Source organism: Nicotiana sylvestris, chromosome 3, assembly GCF_000393655.2.
Source record: "Nicotiana sylvestris chromosome 3, ASM39365v2, whole genome shotgun sequence".
NCBI lineage: Eukaryota > Viridiplantae > Streptophyta > Magnoliopsida > Solanales > Solanaceae > Nicotiana > Nicotiana sylvestris.
The window spans coordinates 109849424-109873794 of record NC_091059.1 but is presented as its reverse complement, the minus strand read 5'-3'; the positions used below and the strand labels follow the sequence as shown (position 1 = coordinate 109873794).

Here is a 24371-nt window from a genome sequence, read left to right as displayed (position 1 = left end):
GACCATTCCCTGAATAGTGCAAGCAATGCCTGAACTTTATTCGCATATATTTGCATGCGTTCCTCCTTTGTGTCAAAAATCCCATACACTTGGTTTACTACCAGCTAGGAATCACATTTGATCTCTATGACCATAGTGCTAAGTCTTTGGGCCATTTTGAGTCTTGCAACCAAAGCCTTATAATCGAATTCATTGTTAGTTAACAGAATAATTTTAATGGTCTGCCTCAGGGTTTCCCCCGAGGGCGTGATTAGAACTACCCTGAGCCCCGACCCTTTCACATTGGAAGCTCCATTAGTGAACAAGGTCCAAACTCCTGATGTCATTTCCGACACCAGCACCGCTTCTTTAGCAGCCAGGGGCAATAACCCGAGACTGAAATCAGCCACAAAGTCGGCCAAAACTTGTGATTTGATCGTAGTCCAAAGCTTGTATTCTATATCTAACTCACTAATTTTGACTGTCCATTTGGGAAATCGGCATGACAACTCAGGCTTATGAAGAACATTCCGCTAGGGGAAGGTTGTCACAACGACTACCGAGTGGCATTGAAAATAAGGCTTAAGCTTTCGGGAGGAGACTATGAGAGCTAAGACCAACTTTTCGAGGTGCGGATAACATGTCTCCACTCCTAACAAGATTTTACTAACATAATAGACAGGAAATTGCAAACCTTCATCCTCGCAGACTAGAACGACACTTAGCGCTACTTTTGAGCTGCTAGATATATTTGCAATTGTTTACCTTCCCCCGTTTTGATAATAGTGGGGGCCTTAGTAGATAACGTTTCAGGTCTTTCAATGCCTGCTGAGATTTCGGAGTCCATTCGAAATTGTTCTTCTTCTTCAGAAGTGAGAAAAAATGATGACTTTTATTCGAGGATCGAGAGATGAACCCGCTTAAAGCGTCTAATCTTCCGGTTAGTCTTTGTGATGTCTTCGATGTCTTTGATTTTATCAGAATTTACCTCGATCCTTCTCTAAGAAACCAAGAAACACAAGAATTTACCGGAGCCAACCCGTAATGCACATTTTTTTGGGTTGAGCTTCATGTTATGTTTTCTTAAGATATCGAAGGTGTTTTAGAGGTGGTTTAAATGATCTCCTGCATTCAAAGACGTGATAAACATGTCATCTATATACACGTCCATTATTTTACTGATTTGCTTTTCAAACATCTTGTTCGCGACCATCTGATAAGTGGCTTTGGCATTTTAAAGCCCGGAGAGCATCACATTATAACAATATGTGCCAAAGTCTGTTATGAACGAAGTTTTTTCCTGATCCTTCAGGTTTATTTTGATTTGATTGTACCCAGTATAGGCATCAAGGAAACTCATTAATTCGTGTCTGGTCATTGCATCAATCATTTGATCAATGTTTGGCAATGGGAATGAGTCTTTAGGGCACACCTTATTCAAGTTTTCATAATATATGCACATTCGAAACTTGTTATTCTTTTTGGAACCACAACTACATTAGCTAACCATTGGGGATGCTTTACCTCAAGGATTGAACCGATGTCAAGTAATCGATTTACCTATTCCTTAACAAACTTGTTTCTGACCTAGGCTATTGAGGGTTTCTTTTGCCTTATCGAAGGGAAGCTCGGGTCTAAGCTTAGCTTGTGCACGACCACCTCTAGTGGCGTACCTATCATATACAAGTGCAACCACGTAAAACAATCAACGATAGCTTTGAAGAAATTAATAAACCTTGGCCTGAGTTCGGGATTGAGTCTTGTTCCTAAGTGAAACTTGACGAGCACAAAACTGGTGTATAAAATGTAGGCTTGCTAGTCAAAGATAGTATATTATCAAATCGTCATTGATTTAAATAATGTTCTAATAAATCTTCAGCTGAACACTATCCAAGATAATAAACCTTTGATTGATGTTATTATCAACTACAAATATAACTATCATTATCAATTGTAAGAAACTAATGACACTTAATTATTAGTAGCAATGTTTGAATATCAAGGTGAGAAGTAAGGGTTGTGACAACATATGTGATCAACTATTGTTTTGGGTAACTCTGCATTAAGTTCATTCTTAACTTCTATTGACTCCTTCGATTTCAACAGATGATTAGGCTACTTTAGAGATTCAAATTCTTCTTCCGAATAAATGTAATTCCTTTAATCAGCCTAATAACAGGTCCTATGAACATATGCACGAAAATAGTGAATGAATGATCTTTCGAAGAACACCTCCCGGTTATTCTTCTAAACTAGGTTAATTGATAACTCTTTAAGATCTTTCAATTACCTAGAAGAGGTGTAAAATTAACCCAAACAAGATGGCACAATACCAATAGAAACAACACTTCTCTTTCAATTAAAGAAAAACCACAATAAGCCTTGCAATTCAATTAATAACTCATTCAATGAATTCGAGCAATTAACATAGAGTAAAACCCAAAGCGATAGTCAAATCACAGCATTCGTCAATTACCTAAGGAAGATTACTCCATAATGGAGAAAATATTTATAGCAAGGGTATTTGAAGAACAAGAAGACATTACAATTCCCATATTCAAACAAACTTCCGTATTGAATGAATTGGATCAAGTATTTTGCTTTTTCGTTGCTTCCGTGCTTCTTCTCTCCCAAAAGTTGCTCTAAACATCCAAGATACCCTCTTTTTAGACGAGCTGGGCTTCATATAGGTCAAGGGAAGTCACCTCCGAAATTACCAAAATAGGCTTGGTAATGTTTTCCGGAACATACGTGCACGGCCGTGCACCTGGACAAGTGATCACCCATATGGTCGTGCACTTTGGATAGTGTTCTGCTTATCATACACACCCAGTGCACTCCTAGTGCTCGATTGCGCATCAGGGTGGCTTTTTGCTCCATTTATTTCTCTCATTGAATGCACTATTATTCGTTGATCCTCGAAGACGATCCCAACTTATTCCATTGGCTTTTACTCAGACTTCAAAGCTCGATAGCTTGAATTAGCTTCATAACCTCATTGTAACTCGGAATCACTCCTCAGTGCAAATTAATACCATTTAAAGCTCAAACAATAGTAAAGTGTTGTGAATTAGGGTGAACTTAATGGCCAAAATATGCAATTATAGCCTACCATCAACACCTTACACTTAAAACATTGTTAGTCCTCGAGCAATCAAACTACACTTCACCTAAATATGCCCTTTTTCAACAACACGCAAAACTCATCACACCAAGACTCTTTAAAACATATTAGGTACAATATCGTAACATCTTAACCTCAAAATTTGACTCAACAGAACTACACATTATCTATAACCCGCTCACTTACTCTAACATAGAGATCAAGAATTACATTTTCTTCATGAATCAAGTGCCCTCACACAACAATAGGGATTAGTTCCACACACCATAAAAGTTAAGAACAATTAGAAACTCAAGATAGAAAGAATTCACTCAATCTTAGAAACAACATTCATATGGCACAAAAGATGAACCATAGGCTTGCCCGTAGTGTACTACTCTACTAGTTGAGTTCATTCAGTCAAGGATCAAGTAGGACTTTAATTGGTTGTAATGTAGGCTGCGGGGTAGGATACATGTGGATATAAGAGTGACTACACCTTCCTAAGCACTTTTAATAAATATACTCAACCAATTAACCCCACACTTATGTCAAACCATAGCTCCACCTACACATCAAGATACATTAACTCCCTACTTCTTTAAGCACAATTACATCAAGAGTTGTCACTATCAAAGAATATTTGCAAACAATACACCTATTTTTTTTTAATTTAAGTGGCTCTTGCTTTCTCCAACTAGTGCACTTGTCTCTTTATTTCCTTAGTTTCACTCAAAAGCCAAACCAAACACCACTCACCTCAACTGTTACATAGTTCATAGTAATTTCAAGTGCTCACAAGAGGTACAAGGTTCAAATAGAGGGTCAATTCAAACAAATGGGTAAGCCTTGCAATGTGGTTGCCAAAGAAACAAGATTACAGGATCAAAGGGGTTAACTATGATACATAACAATTAGGTGGACAAAGCATATAACCGGCTCAACAAAGAAATGCCTATATCACTTCCAAAACTGAATTAAACTACTATTTCGCTTTGTAGACACACATGGCAAGTTCTAGATATCAGATGCAATGCATAGGACAGTACAAAACCTCACCCACACATGACACATACTCACTCAGGATCGGACTCATCAAGACAATCTCTCCAAGCAGTTAAGCAAAGTCAAGAACACACAATTTAAGGTACTTCTATAAGAGTAAAAAAACTGAGCCTAAGCGTCACAAATAAAGTACTCACTATTCTCAAAGCATAGTAGAGTCAGGAGATGTTGCCTTCTTCAAATCAGAGCTCAAGGTACCTACTTCTAACAAAAAAAATAAGACTAACTACGCCTAGTTTAATCAAATCCCTTGGAAAAGAATAGCGGCACCAAGAAAAACCAAGGGGGAATTAATACACTACTTAACAAGAAAATCTTTTTTGTCTCTTTTTTTTCTCTTCGATTTTATTCCCTCAAGAAACCCGTCGAATGATATCTATCTTCGGGAAAAGTCAAAAATTTTAAAATTTTTATGGTTTTTTTCTATTTTCTTTTCGATTATCTCTAACTACTACAGCTAACAAAAACAAAAAAAACTACAACTACCAAGAGGAAAACTCATATACATGTACATACAATACACACATATCCCCCACCCCACACTTTATATGGTGGCATGTCCTCATGTCACACAAAGAAAAATGCAAAGGTGAGAACTCCCATGATCAAGTCAGTCCATGCCGGAGACAGTGCCAGGGTCTAGATGACAAGCCCGGCCAGGTGCACGCAACAATGCCATGATCTTCCTCTCAGATTTGGCATTTTGTTTCAAGGGCAACCACTCGAGCTCCCAAGTTTGTGACTGAGGTACGCATCCCTACCATCTCCTGCTCTAAGGCGCTCATTCTTGTTTCCCATCTTCCACCTGAGGTTTCCCCAACATCCTGATCGTGCGGTGGAGAAGCATGGACCTGCTCATCTTGCACCTCATTGCCCTCTTCGGGGGCATCAGAATCCTCGCTATCCGCCTCAGCATGACCAATAGGGTCTTTCCCAATTACCACTTTATCAGCCCGGAATTTTTGTTCATGCTTGACTTTTCTATCCATGTCCCTATTTTCCGGTACTTGTGCCCCACGGCATAACCGAGTGACTAATGATGGGAAAAAGAACCCATACCTCTGCACAAGAGAGCGAATGAACATCTCGTCCTGAATAACCTTAGCCACATCAAAATTGTGGCTATTGATAAAGCACCAGATCAGTACGGCCAGATGACCATTCACCTCAGTGGTGTTTTTGGAATGTAGCAGGCGATTATTTATAATATAGAGCCAGCACTTCCCTTCAAAAGTAAGCGAAGCCGAATGAAATTTTCGCCCTTGCTTTATCCACATGACCTCCTTGCCAAATACACAAATGGTTCTAAAGAACAGTTGCCACATGGTTGGTGCTCTATTGTAAGTGTCATAGTGGTCTTCTGCTTCAGGATCTTCCAAGAACTCTGGTAAATGGTAGGCCCTTCGAATGGCCTCTTTGGAGACGTCCACGCTCTTCTCCTGAACTGTGCAGCTTGTCATGTTCCGGGCAGTTCGCATGAACTCCTGAACGACCATTAAGTTGGCCTCACAAGGTTCTTCAAAAGATATTCCCAAGCCGTGCCTATCCAATTCATGATACACATTGGGATAGTCATTCTGGAGGGACCCTATATCAATTCCCCTCTCTAGTATGGGCTTCTTGCTTGCCTTGTTTTAGAATCATTCGTGGGCTTCCCAAGAGACGAACTTTTTATGATCATACGGGTGAGCAGATGCCGAAGCTCGTGACTGAGACGAGCCTGCATGACCACTTTAGGAGGAAACTATGGTTTTTTGTTTCTTTGATGGCACCATAATACCTGTAACAAACACCAAATATCAGCTAACGAAGCAAATAGTGAACCAAGAGAGGCTAATCAGACTTCACCCTCACACTTGGTTACGAAATTACACCCTCAATCTCTTTGTGGTATTTATACAAACACTTAATATGCACAGCTCTTCCTAACCCTCCCACAAAACAATTTTAGCCCCAATTAGACTAAGGATACACCAATGTCGCACCTAGCCCATCCATGGTGAGATTCAACTTCCACCCCACAAGAAAACGAGTATAAAAAGAAATAAAACACAAACAAAAATCTATTACAACATAAGAAAAATAAAATAAACTACTAAGAAAAGAGAGAGAGAAAGCATCTCACTTACCTGAGGGAAAACTTGTGAGTATGTGGTAAGGGGAGAAGAGAAAAGATGGCACTGGCATGGTGTTGTATTTTTCTTAAGAGAGGATATGAGAGAATGGGGTGGATTAGGGTTGTTTAGTGTAGGGTAGAGAAAGGTGAATTTTAGAATTGGGGGTTTTAAAAGGGGAAGGTCCAAAATTAAATAGAAAAGGGGAAAAACTCACATGATGCATGGTCGGTGCGTGGTGGGGTCACCTCGTGCGCGGCCACGCAATGAGGCAGAACAGGTCTGAAAATGAGCAATCAATGCGCAGTCAAGGCGCGGCCACGCACGTCCTGCCTCAGCTGTTGTAGATGTTTGCACAACCAGTGCACGATGTCACCCCCAGGTGCGTGGTCGCACATATATACTTTTAAAAAGGCCCTTTTTGAAAGCTCACTTCCTACCTTCCGCAACATGTACCTTTCTGCACCTACTACATCACAATATACACTAATTTCTATCTATTCTATGCTATAACAAAAATGAAATAAACAAAAAAAAATCTAACTAATAGAAGGGTTAGAGGTAGTTTTGAGTTATAGTCGTCAGCTTGACTCAACAGGGCATCCTCAATTGATTTTGATGCTCGAGAATTATTGTGAAAATACTCCAGCAAGATATGGTTTTAGTCTATGCCCATTCACTTTGAAACTTTCTATTCCGTCCTGGTTATGGATCTCAATTTCCCTATATGGTGATAGATGTTTCACCACATACGATCCCGTCCATCTAGACTTGAATTTTTCGGGGAATAATCCGAGTCTACTATTGTACAGTAAGACTCTGTCCCCTTCATGAAACTCCATTAACTTAATCAGACGATCATGCCACCTTTTATACTTTTCCTTGAAAATCCATGAATTTTCATACGCATCCAGTCTAAACTCCTCCAATTCATTCATTTGTGCCAACCTTTGTTCACCTGCAAGACTAATATCAAGATTAAGCATCTTAATTGCCCAATAAGCCTTATGTTCTATCTCAACAGGTAGGTGACACAATTTTCCATACACTAATTTGAATGACGAAGTCCCTATAGTTGTTTTGAACACAGTTCTGTACGCCGATAGAGCTTCGTCCAACTTTACAGACCAATCCTTACGAGAAGTACTAACCGTCTTTTCAAGAATTCATTTAAGTTTCCGGTTAGCCACTTCAACTTGCCCACTAGTTTGGGCATGGTACGAAGTTCCTATTTTTTGTGTGTGATCCTATACTTGGACAGTAGTGCAACAAACTGCTTGCTCACAAAGTGTGACCCATTGTCATTGATAATTACTCGAGGTGTCCCAAAGCGGGTAAAGATGTTCTTTCATAAGAACTCACACACCACCCGAGAATCATTTCTCCTAGTAAGGACTGCTTCGACCCATTTAGACACGTAGTCAACGGCTACTAGGATATACTCATGAGAATGTGACATTGGGAACGGACCCATGAAGTCAATGCCCCAAATGTCAAATATTTCACATACCAGAATGGAGTTAAAAGGCATTTCGTCCCTCTTGCTAATATTACCTGCCCTCTGACACATTGTCACATGCAGCTACATACGCTCTTGCGTCTTTGTACAAAGTTGGCCAAAAGAACCCGACCTCCCTGACCTTTGTTGCAGTGCGATTTCCACCATAGTGTCCTCCAACTACTCCATCATGGCAATGAGAAAGAACACTTGCCATCTCTCCTTCAGGCACACATCTTCGAATCGCACCATCTGCACAAAGTTTAAACAAGAAAGGGTCATTCAAAATAACTTTTTACCTCACCTTGATGCTTCTGTCTTTGATCACAAGTGAGCTCACGAGGAAACCATCCACTCGACAAAAAGTTGGCTACGTCAGCACACCACGACGGCCTTTCGGAGACCGCAACTATGGAGAAAATCTGCTCATTAGGGAACTCTTCCCTTATTTCAAATGTTTCAACCGACAGTTTCTTAAGTTGAGATAGATGATTTGGGACTTGATTTTTTCTCCCTTCCTTTATTTTATCTCCAAGTCAAACTCTTGGAGCAACAACATCCACCATATCAGATGTGGCTAGGTGTCAAGACCCAAAATCCAACTAGTCGTGATGACACCTAACCTAACCTGCTAGGTAAGCCAATTAACAACTAACTAGTTCCAATAACAATTTAATAAAGCAATTAAGTAAAGAAAAATCTAAATTTGGTACATTCCCCAAGGACTGATAGTACAAATCATAAGCTTTTAAGATTAGAGTTTACAAAGGTGGTATGAAATAAATACATCATCTGTTCGAAATGTATATAAACAGATTTTCAATAATCTAAGGCTACCATGAACAAGAGACATCTGCAACCGAAACGCAGGTACATCTTCAAATCCAGCTCCCATCGAACACAACAACATCAACATCCAACATCTGCACGTAAGGTGCAGAAGTGTAATATGAGTACAACCGGCCCCGTACTCAATAAGTAATAAACTTAACCTTAGGTTGAAAGTAGTGACGAGCTGGAACAAAGGTCAGGTCCAACACCAATAGCCAACAACAGTTCATAATAACATAAAGCAAGTAATAAAAGAAGTAACTCAGAGATAAAAAGAACGGCATATTCATAGTTCTCGAAAATAGTTCTGCTTTTCAAGTATATAGGTAAAAACCCAATTCTTTTATCGAAATTGCCAAAAATATGAGTAAGTTTGAAAACTGGAATTTTTCTCAAAAGCTTTCCATGGTACATGCTTCATTTTCAAATGGCATGAGAAAAATACATCTCTATACCTATATGTCAATATGTGTGAGAAGTCATGAATGATGTGATACCGTACAACATAAGCAAAAATGCATCTCTATGCTTGTATGTCAAGTGTGCATGTCAAATGCGATGAAACTCAGTCATAAAACCATATGCATACTCCTAAATTATCAATTCACTTTGTCCTCCCAGTCACTCAGTACTCACAACCACTCAGTCCTCACATCCACTCAGTCCTCCCAATCATTCGGCACTCGGCACTCGGCACTCGTACTCAATAGGTACTTGCACTCACATGGGGTGTGTATAGACTCCGGAGGGGCTCCTTCATCCCAAGCGCTATAACAAGCCAATCATGGCATAAATCAGTAAAACATGTTGCGGCATGCAACTCGCTCCTATCATAAATCAATAAAACATGCTGTAGTGTGCAACCCGATCCCATAAACATCCTTACCATCAGGCCCTCAGCCTCACTCAGTCATCAATCTCTCTAGTCTCTCGGGCTCTCAATGTCATGAAAAATCAGCCCAAAAATGATGATGTGATGTATTAATAAATGGAAACAGAGACCGATATATGATATGCATATGAATGCGTATGACTGAGTATGTAAATGCAATGTAAGCATGTAACTCATTAGCATAAATGAACTCACTGGGTCCCAACAGAATAATCATATATCCTAGACATGGTTTCTAACATGGGTCACAACTCAATAGCTCTAATACGTAGAGATTTCATGGTTACAGATACAATCAGGTAACTACGCAGTACCACAGAAATAACAGAGTCACAATTTACATGGTGCACACCCACACGTCCGTCACCTCAACACCAAACACATAGCATGTAATTTGGGGTTTCATACCCTCAGCATCAAGTTTAGAAGAGTTACTTACCTCGAATAAGAAAATTCCAATACTAAGCAAGCTAAGTGATGCTCCAAAATTGCCATCTCACATGTACCGGCCTCTGAATGGCTCGAAACTAGCCAAAAGCAACTCAAATGCATCAAATAATGCCAAAGGAAACAAACCCAATCGATAGAGGTCAAATCTTTAATCAAATCCCAAAATCTGCCAAAACATCTAACCCGGGCTCGAACCTCGAAACTCGATAAAACTCACAAAATTTGATAACCCATTCAATTACGAGTACAACCATACTAGTTTTACTCAAATCCAACTCTGAATCAATGCTCAAAACTCAAAAATTCATATTATAAAACTTTAGGCTAAAACCCCAATTTCCTCTTTAAAATTCATAATCCAATTGTCAAAAAATGAAAATAGATTCATGATATAAAATCAAAAATGAGTAGAGAACACTTACCCCAGTCCACATGGTAAAAATTGCTTCAATTTGAGCTCCATAGCTCCAAAAATATAAAAATGGCCGAAATCCACGAAATAGAGTACTTTATACTTCTGCGCAGGCATCCTCCTACGCGAACGCAGAAAATCCATCGCGTTCGTGATGAACAAAATCACACCAGCACAAAAAGACTCTACGCATTCGCGTCATAGTCCTCACGAACGCGATGCACAACAGGACCAACCCTTTGCAAACGCGGCTTCTACTTCGTGAACGCGACGACATTTCCTCTAGCTCCTCAATTTCAACTCTATGCGAATGCGACACCCCATAGCGAACACGGAACACAATCAGCTTACCTTTTGCGAATGCGTTCCTTATATCGCGTCCATGAAGAACAAATTTGCAGTAGACCAAATTACACTTTGTGATTGCAGCTGGACCTTCTTGATCGTGAAGAACACCCGAAGCAACAGGTAACATCAGAAACCAGCAATAACAACATGGTTCAAAATGGTTTGAAACCTGTCCGAAACTCACCTGAGCCCCTCGGAAACCTGTCCAAACATACCAACAAGCCCCATAACATAACACGGACCTACTCGAGACCTCAAATCACGCATAACAACATCGAAATGACGAATCACACCTCAAATCGAGCTTAATGAATTTTGAACTTTTCAACTTCCATAACTCGTGCCAAAACATAGCAGACCAACCCAGAATGAACACAAATTTTGCACACAAGTCCCAAATGACATAACAAAGCTATTTCAATCCCCTGAACCATAATCCGAATCCGATATAAAAAAGTCCACTCTCGGTCAAACTTTCCAAAAATTCAACTTTCGCCATTTCAAGCCAAATTCAACTACAGACCTTCAAATCACAATCTGGATACGTTCCTAAGTCCAAAATCACTCAACAGAGCTAACATAACCATCAAAATTCCGATCTAAGGTCAAATATTAAAAAGTCAAGCTTGGTCAACTCTTCCAATTTAACGTTTCTTAGTTGAGAATCATTCTTTCAAATAAGTTCCGAATTACCTGAAAACCAAAATCAACGATTCACACAAGTCATAATACATCATACGGAGCTACTCGTGCCCGTAAACTATCGACTGGTCGGGTCGTTACATCCTTCCTCACTTAAACATACGTTCGTCCTCGAACGTGCCCAGAGTTTTTCTTAAGCATCAAATCACCATGTAACCTTACCATGCACATACCCGGTGGTGATCCCTCATCACCCTATCCCATATAGGCCCGACAACATAACATAAATAAAGATCATTAGTTCAACCTTAGTCCATAAACCTTGGAAGACAATTTTTCCAACATCTAGAATTTCCTATAAGACCCAATTCTCGCATCTGTACATTGTATAAATCTGAATAAACTACATCGAGCCTTAACCGTAACCCAATACACAATCACATGATATACCACATACTCAAATACTCATGGCAATAATTTCTAATCACCATAGCTGCTTGAAAATAAACCAATACTGTTAATAAACCTCATATCAAATAAAACCTCGTTCTAAAACCTTCATACACCGCCGATGATGAAAGAAACACGCAAAAACTCATAACTACTTATCAGACCAACAAGACATGGAACTCTCCCTCATTTGATAAGAACTATAGCCAATTTCTAAGTCGACTTCCGATATTATCCTCCATACATGCTACAATCAAATTCGATATATCCATTCTAGGTCCAATGACCTCATCGCATCCAACACAACCACACTATTGACAGGACACATCAATATAATCTAAACCCACAACCCGTGCACCAATAAGTAACAATCCAAATGTACTCAATCATGGAAAATGACTAAAACGAGAGAACCATTCCGCAAGTTCAACAAGTACCACCACAACCGAAATGTTGTCGCGCCCCCTTTTTCCCTTCGCAAGGAGGAAGTCTGGGTTTCGACATTCATGGGGTGTAATGACTCGTTTCCTTTTGGGAATTGAGTATTTGAAGAGTCTCCACCTAACAGATTAACTCTTGAGTTGGTTTGCATTACCAGAGATTAGGGTAAGGGCTCGAAATAACCTTGAGTGGAAGGTGTTAGGCACCCCTTTTGGTCCACAACTGTGGGTCCTGACCGAACTTATATTCATAAATTAGTCCATACAAATAGTTGAATCAAATAAGTTGTTTGTAAATCATATTGAACCATTCAAGTAGTGAAATAAAGGTTTGAACAAATTATAAACAAACAAAGTTTTAAAGAGGATTTGGGGAAGGAGGGGTCCTAGGTTGTTTATCCTATAGGATCAACCCACGCAATGTCTGGTAAACACTCTTCCATAAGAGGCTACACGTGACATTAACGCGTCGTCATCATATCCCATGTCTACCCTTCCCATCCCCTTATTGGTCATGCAAAACGAGTGTTTGGTCAATGATTCCTATTGTGTGCTGCTACCCGTCCCTTCTTAACGGTCCCAGAGGAAGTTAGGACCTCTACCTATAGGTAGTTCTAGATGTACCCCTAAGGTTTAGAAAGGCGAAATTTTTTTAAGGCAACAGTCAAAACATTTAAGACTTTCACACATAATGGGAGCAATTAAGAGGCTCAAAGTTTCCTCCTCAAACAAACATACAAGCAGCACGACTCAAACACAGTTAAGGTCTTTATAAATCAAAATCCTAAAGCAGGATCTCTAAGTGAATATGCAGAAATAGACCAAACTTTCAGATACAGAAGTTATAACCTAGTAGCTGCCTAGGGCCTCTTCTTTAAAAGCTTATTGAAATCAAAACTTTGAATGACAGAAACAGCTTCAGAGAAATGTAGGTTTTAAAAATTCCATAAGGCTTGTCTATATGCAGTACTGTGTCTATGTTAATGCAGAAACAAACAAGTTTTTGAAATAGACCCTTTTAGTACCTATAGGCAGGATATCTAATGAGATTAAAGCAATTTTGAAAGGACTAGTTTTAGAAAATGTTGACACATATTAAGACTGGTTTTAAGAAGCAAGCTAGGTTAAATGAAATTGATCTATTGGGCTAATTAGAATTACAGACAGAATTGCGAGTATAGATCCCCTAGAGACATGATATCTAGGCGTATTACTGTTTTTAGTCAATTTGTAGTAACATATGAAAGGTTTATTAATGTTGAATCGGAATTAGGTCCTATATGCATGGTATCTATACTTGAATCGATTTAAAACATGATGGCTTGGAACCTAGAAACATGGTTTGTAACATGACAAATGCAGAATTTATGAACATGGTTTCTATCTGATGCAAACGACGTTAAAAGTGAAGTCCTTATAGGCATGATTTCTATTTGATGCAGAGGAAATTAGAAGTGGAATCCTATAGGCATGATTCTCTATTATGCAAAAGCAACCAGATTCAACAAGAATAAAAACCCTACAGACATGTTTTCTAGTGAGTGAAGCAGGCATATTTGAAAATAAATCCTAAGAGCAGGATTTCTACCCATGTTAGCCCACAAGATATACATCTACCCACCCTTTTACTAAATACCCCAAATATCTATTTACAAATTATTACATATCAATAAATGAAATGGAAAACCAAAAAGCTATTCTATAGGGAGCCTGCAATTAGGCCCAAGTTTCCCAAAACTTCCAATGGTCTCACAAGCCTCATTTCCATAGACAAATTAGAGTATAGGTGCATCAAATTTCCCTAAGGGTCTCAAGGACCCCGGGCAATTCTTACACCTAGACTTAGTAGCCAAGCATTGAACCAGTGTAGTGTGGAAAGGCCAGCCTCAGTATGCCAGAGTTCAAAGGGTTCTCAAGAGGATCCCAAGGCAGTACACATACTAAAGGGGGCAGAACTTATTAACTAAGAGTAAAGTAAAAGTGCAGGACACATATTGAAAGAAGTTTGTTAAGGACTGGACTTAAAATTCTGTTTAAAAGCAGTTAGTAAAGTAATGGAGATTGTTTAAAAAGGTTGGAGTGAAAAACCAAATAAGGAACTCAGGATAGGATCACACACAGAATCCAAATGGATTCAATAGTCACACAAGGGGTCAAAAGGCTTTGGGGATACACAAGCATTTGACTACAAACATATAACACTGGCAAGGGTATTTGGATTGGTTTGGACATGTTCAGCAATAACTGAAACTGGCATAATCACAAACTAATCAGGGAGAATATAAACACATAGGGGAATAGGGATTTGGGACTCATAAGAATGGTAAGCACACAGTAGATTAAAAACAATTGTCCAGGCATGCTTGAATCACACAAGGGAACACATGAATTTAAAGGGAGGGGAGTCATACTAGCATGCCTAACTACAAAGTTCACAACAGAACCACAAGTAAAAGCAGGCTAGAAATAAAAGAAACTGAAACAAGAAGATAAACATGTTGTTGTTGAGGTTTTAATTTAAACTAGGACAAACCAGTGAAGAGAAGTAAGCAGAATGAAAGAACCAAAGAGCACAGATGATTAGCCTTAGCTTGTAGCCAGCTAATAATAGCAAATAACACAAGGAAGAGAGGAGAATAGAGATTTTAATAAGAGAGGAGTTTTTTGAAAGCCAAATGCTCCTCCCTTGTTTGTGAAAACTTAAAGAATTGATAGTTGAAAGTAGGTAGTAGAATAAGGTAAAATTCATAGTAGTAAACTAAAATCAATTAGAGAATCAAGGAAGTTCTTCCTTAAGTTAAGAGAATCAAGGTCAAACGGGAAGATTTAGTACCATATAAGGGAGGAAGAGAAATCACTGCATAATTAAATAAGGCAGGAGCCAGGGTTCAGTAGGCATAAAGTAGTCAATTAGGACCAAATTCACAAAGACCCAATTAAGGAAAGACTAAGTAAAACAAAGTACCATAGTAAATAAGGTAATAAAATCAGTTAATTCAAATAGACGAGTAGAATTCTAGGGCTTTGAAGGAAAATCTTTCAATTACCAATAGTTAAGGAAAATCAGAGTCAATCATGGGGAGTCATGATTCAGCATACTCCAACATATAAAAATAGACGAATGAATAGAAGTAGCTAACAAACAAGGTCAATTATATAGGCAGAAAGAAACAAGAGATGAGCGAACACCATCATATAGAGGTGATATAAGTAGGCTAAAGATTCAGTAGAACATATTTGAAGCATGGTGACCATGAGAGATTAACAAGAACTAGGTAAACAGGCTAACACAGAAACGAAGTGAAGAGAATCATGCTAACACACATAGAAACAATGTAAATAAAATCGTGCTAACACACATAGAAACAAAGTAGAGAAAACCATGATAACACACAGAAATAAGTAGAGAAAATCATGCTAACACAAGTAAAGAGAATCATGCTAACACACAGAAACAAGTAAAGAGAATCATGCTAACCCACAGAAACAAGTAAAGAGAATCGTGCTAACACACAGAAACAAGTAAAGAAAAATCTTTAAAAATTAGGGTTTTTAACAAAATTGAGTTAAAAAGTAGTAGGAATATAGAATCAGTCAAAATAAACAAGGGAAAAAGGTTCAATCATAAAGAAATCAGTCGAAATAGTTATAGAAAGAACTCCGAGAAACCCTAATTTCCAAAGAAAGTAAAAAGAGTTTTGAGTAGAAGATCTTTCGGAAGAAAGCTCGAGAATAATCAAATCATAGAAGGAAACATGCTTAAAGCATGAAAATAACATAGATTTGACAGATCCAGAAGAGAGTTATGGTTTCAAAAGGAAACCTAAGTAGAAATCAAAAAAACCTGTTGTAACTTCACAAATCGTAACACATATGGTATGATTTTGCCCAAAATCACACCAAAGAAGCCTCAGACAGCAGAATCAGAAACCCTAGGTCCAAATCGACATGGCCCAGGACCCTTGAGGGCCTTAGAGATGAGGAGCAAGGTGGTGGAGCGACCATTGGAGTCTTGGGGCTTGAGAGATAGTTGCCGGAGATGACCGGAGAAGGAGGTGAATGGAGGAGTCTAGGGTTAGGTTTGAGAGAAGAGTGGAGATGGGAGAGCATTTGAAGGTGGAAGATTGGAGAAATGATTAGGGTTAGGGGGTTGGTTAGAATTAAAAAAGGAAGGGAATTATTTGGACCCTTGATCTGGGAGATCAATGGTCAGGATTCAAATGGGTAGGTGGGTTCCGGGTTTGGGTAAGGGTTAATAGGGTATAGGTCGGGTTATCATATTGTAAAATTGGGCTGGGATGGGGGTCCGATTTGGCTATAATTGAAAGCCAAATGTGGCAGTTATTTAAATAGCCAGCTTTTCCCTATTTTAATTTATAAAAATAATAGGTAATTTCTGGAAAATAATTTAAGTTTCCAAAATGATTTAAAACACATAATTAACATTTGAAAATATAGGAACCAATTTTATGCACATAAAATATAATTATATCTTAAAATGAGCTAACATTGCAATTATATGCAATTTAGCTTAAAAAATACTAAATGTAATTGTAAAATACACAAAAATTACATTAGCCATATTGTGGCATAAATATAGAAATCTAATAAATGAATTATCAAAATAATAATTTTGGAAGTAATTATTGGGGATTTTATGGATAAAAAAGGAGAAAATAAATCAATTTAAGCCCTTAAAATTATGAAAAAAATAATGAAAGCCTTGTGCATGCTTATATATGCATATATATGCTATTTTGAAAGCTTTTATGCATATTTAAAATATATAGGAAAAAATTGGGTATCAACAAATGACACGAACCCATCATACCTAGTAAAACCAAGATACACGAATCTAACACAAAGGATCATATCTTAACATAACCCCGCTACAATGCGTGACACACTAGTCCATATAAAATACCCCAGCCACCATGCTCAAAATCAATAACCATGTGCAATTCGGCATCAAGTACCCAAGGTGTATGACCATAATCATGGAGAGAAAAATAACATAATACCACAATCCGGAAAGAACATAACCAATGCACAATCAATCATTCGACACCCTAATACCCATCCCGCTCAAATTCCACTATAAGATCGAAATAGAACCGCACCATGTGTGCATATAACCAACGAATCACAAACCCTCGTAGCATAGAAAGGTAACTTATAGAACATATCATAACACGAATAATCTCAACTCTAACCGAATGGTACATCCCTCACCAATAGCCGTACGGAGTCAACCAATCTGACCTGGTGCAGAATACACATCCTCATTGGGCCTACCAATCAAATAGATAAATAATCCTTCGAAAGTCCACAATGACTGAATCATAACACATACTATAATCTGGCTAGCTTTGCCCACAACTTCACAGTCCACAACGACGAAACAATCTGCTTCTGAGACCTCCCAGTCTCCAAACCCATAAAATGCATGAATGGCCATATCTGATCCCAATTCCACTGTCCGAATGCCTAACACCTCTCTCATACATGATCACCCCATGTGGAATATTTCTATAATTCTTCCATGCCAAATAGCAAAATTCGAATATCAGTAGTTGATCCACTAGGCGAGCATCGCAATACCAATGAAGCATCCGTAAGTTGAAACACAGTGCACCTACTGAAATATACACTCTCCTCAAGCATTACCAAATAGTAATATCATTCGCCTAGTCATCTGAAACCGTCCATGCTAACTAAGAATTCATGACCTTCCCTTTAAAACTTAGCCGTGACCTTACACACGCAAATCTCAATCCTACACAACACACCGCATCTATATTTCCATCATATGAAAAGTATGAAAATCTCATAATCAACTCTGAGTCACTAGCAGAACACATACCCGATTAGGTATGAACCTTCAATTTGATCTCATCCAGGAGAAAATCACAATATGCAACATGTTCCTTATGCCATTAGGAAATACCCATATCAAATCATAGTATAAATCATTGAAAACTCTTTGGAATCTATTTTCACATAACCAAGTTATCAGAACTGAATCTCTCTAACTCAACCAAGCGACGCAGGTCACCAAAACCCAAGAGCATTCCCACGAAACATCTATGGAGACTCACCATATCATAAGTACCCAAAGAACCGATCATTATACCCATTATTGTGCCGATCCGACCTATTATCAAGCTGTCCTATTTCTCCGGGTTCCTTCCAAATTGCCTTCAAATTGATAATTCTCCTTACTAGAACACCGCGATCCTTAACCAAAACTCACCTTACGAACTCTAGCATAGAACTACACCGTCCTAAGGCCCATAAGCCTCTGAATTCTATCTTAAGCACCCCAAAAGTACCACAACCAAAATACTCACTCTAAAGAGACCTTCTGCGAAACTAAAGTCATTTCCTTCACCTTCTTAATACCGATATGTAGAATCCATAAGGATATAGAAATACCGCAAGTCTCGACACCATCAAATGTAAATCTCAGTTTCTAGCCATATACAAAACCCGAAAATTCCCAGTTGCTACATGTAAATCTTGAATACATTAGAATCATTCTCGAAGTCCTCCACTCTGCTCAAATCTCAATTGCACCGCCCAAACGGGCCGAACAACCTATGCCCCATCAGCACGACAACACCTAAAGAAGTAACCCCACTTTAACACAACCAAGTAAATTCTTATCCATGCACACTACATCCTTCACGAATAACCACTCAATCATTCCATGATTCCCATATACCCATAAAGTATAACATAACCCGTATCCAGAAGTTCCGTTACTCGAGTCATCTTCGATCTCAACCTCTGCAAGTCATAACTGATTCACCAGTATACCTCAAACCGAAACCAATACACCACATAATTGTGCAATCAACTCGTCACTAGCAGACTCTCCCACTTAGCTCAAAGTCATGGAATAAAACATCTGATAACTTACAATAACCATACCCTATTACTGCCATAATAACGTAGTGAGATTCAATTAGATTCTTCATAAGCTCAGGTAACGCAAACCATATAATACCTCAAATCATCTACTAAGCTCGCATTCACCCTCATGACGGTTCGGTCAACATTTTTCAACCAACCCAACCTCAAATCGCAACACATATAACCCACTAGTAGAAAGAAACTCCCCACACAACATCATAAGTATCACATATCAATAGATTACCTCGCAGGTTATAACCCACATGCTTAGCCTTAAACTGATACCTCTTTATACCCTTTCACAGTCATAACTACTACTTAATCATAAGTCTAAACTTACCAACAAGACATGAGAATCTAATTCGTTCCACAACTAACCAACATGAGAGATCCTTCAACACACTCATAACTCGAAACTATACGTCAATTCAAGACAGAAATCAAGTACCCAATAACCCTTTTTACATCTCAAGAAAAATCTTCTCATTATATTCGAACCATCTAAACACTTCCCACAGTCACATGATACTCTTTATATAACCCTCCAACCACTCATCGAGCCACAAATTTCCTCTAATAGGGACACTACTGGACTTATAAGTCCAAAAACACGTGCTCACATAACCGAAATCTCCATGCTCAAGCCATAGTCACAACCCGACCTCAAGTCCTCCAGACTGGCCCATCATCAGCACATAAAAATCACATCTCACACCTCATCCATGGAATCACAAGCCATCGATGCTCAACCAATACCGAGCGCTCATGTGCGCATACGAATGCATGGAAGGAATTCAAAGAATTACGCTTCAAGCTGAATCAATGCCACACGATAAGGAAAGAAGGACGGGAAGTATATCCTAAATGTCCTTTAGCCTCTCGAAGATAGGTTTGGACGTCATCATACCAATCAGCAAGACTCTACTAGACACTTGCTCATGACTTGTAGAACCTATGAACCTAGAGCTTTGATACCAATCCGTCACAACCCAAAATCCAACTTGTCGTGATAGCACCTAACCCAAATCTCTAGGTAAGCCAATTAAAAACTAACCAGTTGCAATAACAATTTAATAAACTAATTAATTAAAGAAAAATCCAAATTTGATACATTCCCCAAGGACTGGTAGTACAAATCATGAGCTTCTAAGATTAGAGTTTACAAAGCTGGTATGAAATAAAGACATCATCTGTTCGAAATGTACATAAATAGATTTTTAATAATCTAAGGCTACCATGAACAAAAGGCAGCTACAATCGAAATGCAGGTACATCTTTAAATCTAGTTCCCATCGAGCACAGCAACATCAACAGCCAACATCTGCATGCAAGGGGGCAGAAGTGTAGTATGAGTACAACCGATCCCATGTACTCAATAAACAACAAACCTAACCTTAGGTTGGAAGTAGTGATGAGCTGAAACAAAGGTCGGGTCCAACACCAATAGCCAATAACAATTCATAACAACATAAAGCAAGTAATAAAAGAAGTAACGTAGAGATAAAAATCTCAGCTTATTCATATTTCCCGAAAATAGTTCTACTTTTCAAGCATATCAGTGAAAACCCAAGTCTTTACTAAAATTACCAAAAATATGAGTAAATTTGAAAACTGTAATTTTTCCCAAAAGATTTCCACTGTACACGCTTCATTTTCAAATAGCATGAGAAAAATACATCTCTATTCCTATATATCAATATATGTGAGAAGTCATGAATGACGTGATACCGTACATCATGAGAAAAAATGTATCTCTATGTTTGTATGTCAAGTGTTCATGTCAAATGTGATGCAACTCAGTGATAAAACCATATGCACATTCTCAGAGTATCAATTCACTCAGTCTTCCCAGTCACTCAGTCCCCCCAGTCACTCAATCCTCAAAGCCACTCAGTCCTAATAGTCACTCGGCACTCACATTTAGTAGGTACATGCGCTCACTGGGTATGCACAGACTTCGGAGGGGCTCTTTCAGTCCAAATACTATAACAAGCCAATCATGGCATAAATAAGTAAAACATGTTGCGGCGTGCAGCCCGCTCCCATCCTAAATCAATAAAACATAATTCGGTGTGCAGCCCGATTTTATAAACATCCTCACCATCAGGCCCTCAGCCTCACTCAGTCATCAATCTCTCCAGTCTCTCGGGCTCTTAATGTCATGAGAAATCAGCCCAAAAATAATGATATGATGTATCAATAAATGGCAACAGAGACTGAGATATGATATACATATGAATGCGTATGACCGAGTTTGTAAATGCAATGTAAGCAGTAACTCAACAGCATAAATGACCTCACTGGGTCACAACAGGATAATCATGTAGCCTAGACATGGTTTCTAACATGGGTCACAACTCAATATCTCTAATACGTTAAGATTTCATGGTTACAGATACTATCAGGTAACGACACAGTACCACAGAAATAATGGAGTCACAATTTACATGGCGCACGCCCACACACCCGTCACCTAGCATGTGTGTCACCTCAACACTACACACATAGCACGTAATTCGGGGTTTCATACCCCCAACACAAAGTTTAGAAGAGTTGCTTACCTCGAACAAATAAATTTCAGTACTGAGCAAGTCAAGCGATGCTCCAAAATTGCCATCTAACTCGTACTGGCCTCCAAACGGCTCGAAACTCGCCAAAAACAACTCAAATACATCAAATAAATCCAAAGGAAAAAAACCCAATCGATAAAGGTTAAATTTTCAATCAAAAGCCCAAAATCTGCCAAAACGTCCAGCCTGGGCTCGTACCTCGGAACCCGACAAAACTCATAAAATCCGACAACCCATTCAATTACGAGTCCAACCTTACTAGTTTCCCTCAAATCTGACTCCAAATTGATGTTCAAAACTCAAAAATTCACATTATGAAACTTTATACTAAAACCCCCAATTTTCTTTTTAAAATTCATAATCCAATAATAAAAAATGAAGATAGATTCATGATAGAAAATAAAAAAATGAGTAGAAAACACTTACCCTAGTCCACATGGTGAAAATTTCTTCAAGAATTGCCTCAATCTGAGCTCCATATCTCCAAAAATGTAAAAATGGCTGAAACCCCCGAAATAAAGTACTTTATATTTCTGCCCATGGCATCCTCTTACGTGAACGCGGAAAATCCATCGCGTTCTCGATGAACAAAATCACACCAGCACCAAAAGACTATACACGTTCACAACATCGTCTCGCGAATGTGATGCACAACAGGACCAACACTTCACGAACGCGAAGACATTTCCTTCAGCTCCTCAACTTCAACTCTATGCGAACACGATACCCTATCACGAACGCGGAACACAATTAGCTTTCCTTTCGCGAATGCGTTCCTTATATCACGTCTGCATAGAACAACTTTGTACTAGACCGAATTAAACTTCGCGATCGTGGCTGGACCTTCACAATCGCGAAGAACACTAGAAGCAACAGGCAACAACAGAAACTGACAATAACAACATGGTCCAAAATGGTCAGAAACCCGTTCGAAACTCATCCGAGCCCCTCGGGACCCCGTCCAAACATACCAATAGGTCGCATAACATAATACAGACCTACTTGAGGCCTCAAATCACGCATAACAACATCTAAATGATGAATCACACCTTAAATCGAGCTTAATGAACTTTGAACTTTTTTACTTCCATAACTAGTGCTGAAACATAGCAGACCAACCCGGAATGAACCCAAATTTTGCACACAAGTCCCAAATGACATAATGAAGCTATTTCAATCCCCTGAACCACAATCCAAATCCGATATCAAAAAGTCCACTCTCGGTTAAACTTTCCAAAAATTCAACTTTTGCCATTTCAAGCCAAATTCAACTACGGACCTTTAAATCACAATCTGGACACGTTACTAAGTCCAAAACACCCAACAGAGCTAACGGAACCATCAAAATTCCAATCCAAGGTCAAATACTAAAAAGTCAAGCTTGGTCAACTCTTCCAATTTAAAGCTTTTTTGTTGAGAATCATTATTCCAATAAGTTTAGAATTACCTGAAAACCAAAATCGACGATTCACACAAGTCATAATACACCATACGGAGCTACTCGTGCTCATAACTACTGAGCAAAGTGCAAGTGCTCAAAATGACTGGTCGGGTCATTACATTTGGACTCGTTCTTACTCAACAGGTATTTCAAGGTTGAGTGATCAGTGTGTACAATTACTTTACTCCCCACAAGGTATTGTCTAAACTTGTATAAAGTTAAGACCACAATAAAGAACTCTTTCTCAATGGTGGCATAGTTAACTTGAGCATTATTCAATGTCCTGCTTGCATCATAGATGGGCCTAAACATTTTATCTTTTCTTTGCCCCAAAACTGCTCCCACAGCTACATCACTAGCATCACACATTATCCTAAATGGTTGGCTCCAATCAAGTGTCACCATAATAGGAGCACTCACAAGCTTTTCTTTTATCAATTTGAGTGCTCTTAAACACTCCACATTGAAAACAAACTTGACTTCTTTCGCTAGCAATGCAGTCAACGACTTGGTAATGCTGGATAAGTTTTTGATGAACATCCTATAGAACCCAACATGTCCCAAGAAACTTCTTATGCTCTTTATAGAAGTTGGTGAAGGGAGCCTCGCAATTACATTAACCTTAGATCTGTCAACTTCAATTCCAAGTGCAGTTACTTTGCGGCCTAGGAAAATTCTCTCCTTCATCATGAAGTGACATTTCTGGTAATTAAGATCCAAGTGAGTGGATTCACAATGTTCAAGCACGAGCTTGAAATTCATCAAGCAATCCTCAAAGTCGTCCTTTGTTATGCCCCGCAATATTACGTTGATATTACGTTCGACAGTATTATATTATGACAATGTTATGCTCTGCAGTAATATATTACAATGATGTTACCCTCTGCAGTAATATATTACGATGGTGTTACGTCCTGTAGTATTAAGTTACGATAGTGTTGTACCCAACAATATTACATTACGGTGATGTTACGCTTCGCAGTAATAAGTTACGACGATGTTGCACCCTGCAATAATGTACGTTGAATTTGTCGTAAGGTAATTGACATCAGTCCAATGAAAAGATTTATTTGGGGATTATAAGGATTATAAGTGATGAGTAAATTCGTGAAGGTAAGAGGGTAAGTAATATCGAATAAAACAAATTTGTCGAAGTTTGGCATGTAGGGGTAAAATACGGCTCGAGCTAAGATACCTGGTATTTATGGACTAGTACCACAC

The 24371-nt window shown here is 38.7% G+C and overlaps 1 protein-coding gene across 1 annotated transcript; it reads right to left on the bottom strand.

Moving 5' to 3' along the window:
• Positions 1-6890: 6890 nt before the first annotated feature.
• On the bottom strand, positions 6891-23912 carry LOC138887825 (uncharacterized). Its single transcript, XM_070169613.1, has 3 exons — positions 23270-23912; positions 7816-8011; positions 6891-7407 (listed from the first exon to the last, which is right to left on the bottom strand). Exons 1-3 carry the CDS (start codon positions 23910-23912, stop codon positions 6891-6893), a joined length of 1356 nt encoding a protein of 451 aa, XP_070025714.1.
• Between the last annotated feature and the right edge of the window lie 459 nt (positions 23913-24371).

What these genes read in the sequence shown, in the direction of transcription:
- LOC138887825 (XM_070169613.1), bottom strand. Translation starts at nt 23,912, where the DNA reads ATGAATTTCAAGCTCGTGCTTGAACATTGTGAATCCACTCACTTGGAT. An exon ending in GAGTAAGAACGAGTCCAAAT is followed by an intron (nt 8,012 to 23,269) that starts GTAATGACCCGA and finishes AACTTTGTGCAG; the next exon opens with ATGGTGCGATTCGAAGATGT. An exon ending in GACAATGTGTCAGAGGGCAG is followed by an intron (nt 7,408 to 7,815) that starts GTAATATTAGCA and finishes AAAGACGGTTAG; the next exon opens with TACTTCTCGTAAGGATTGGT.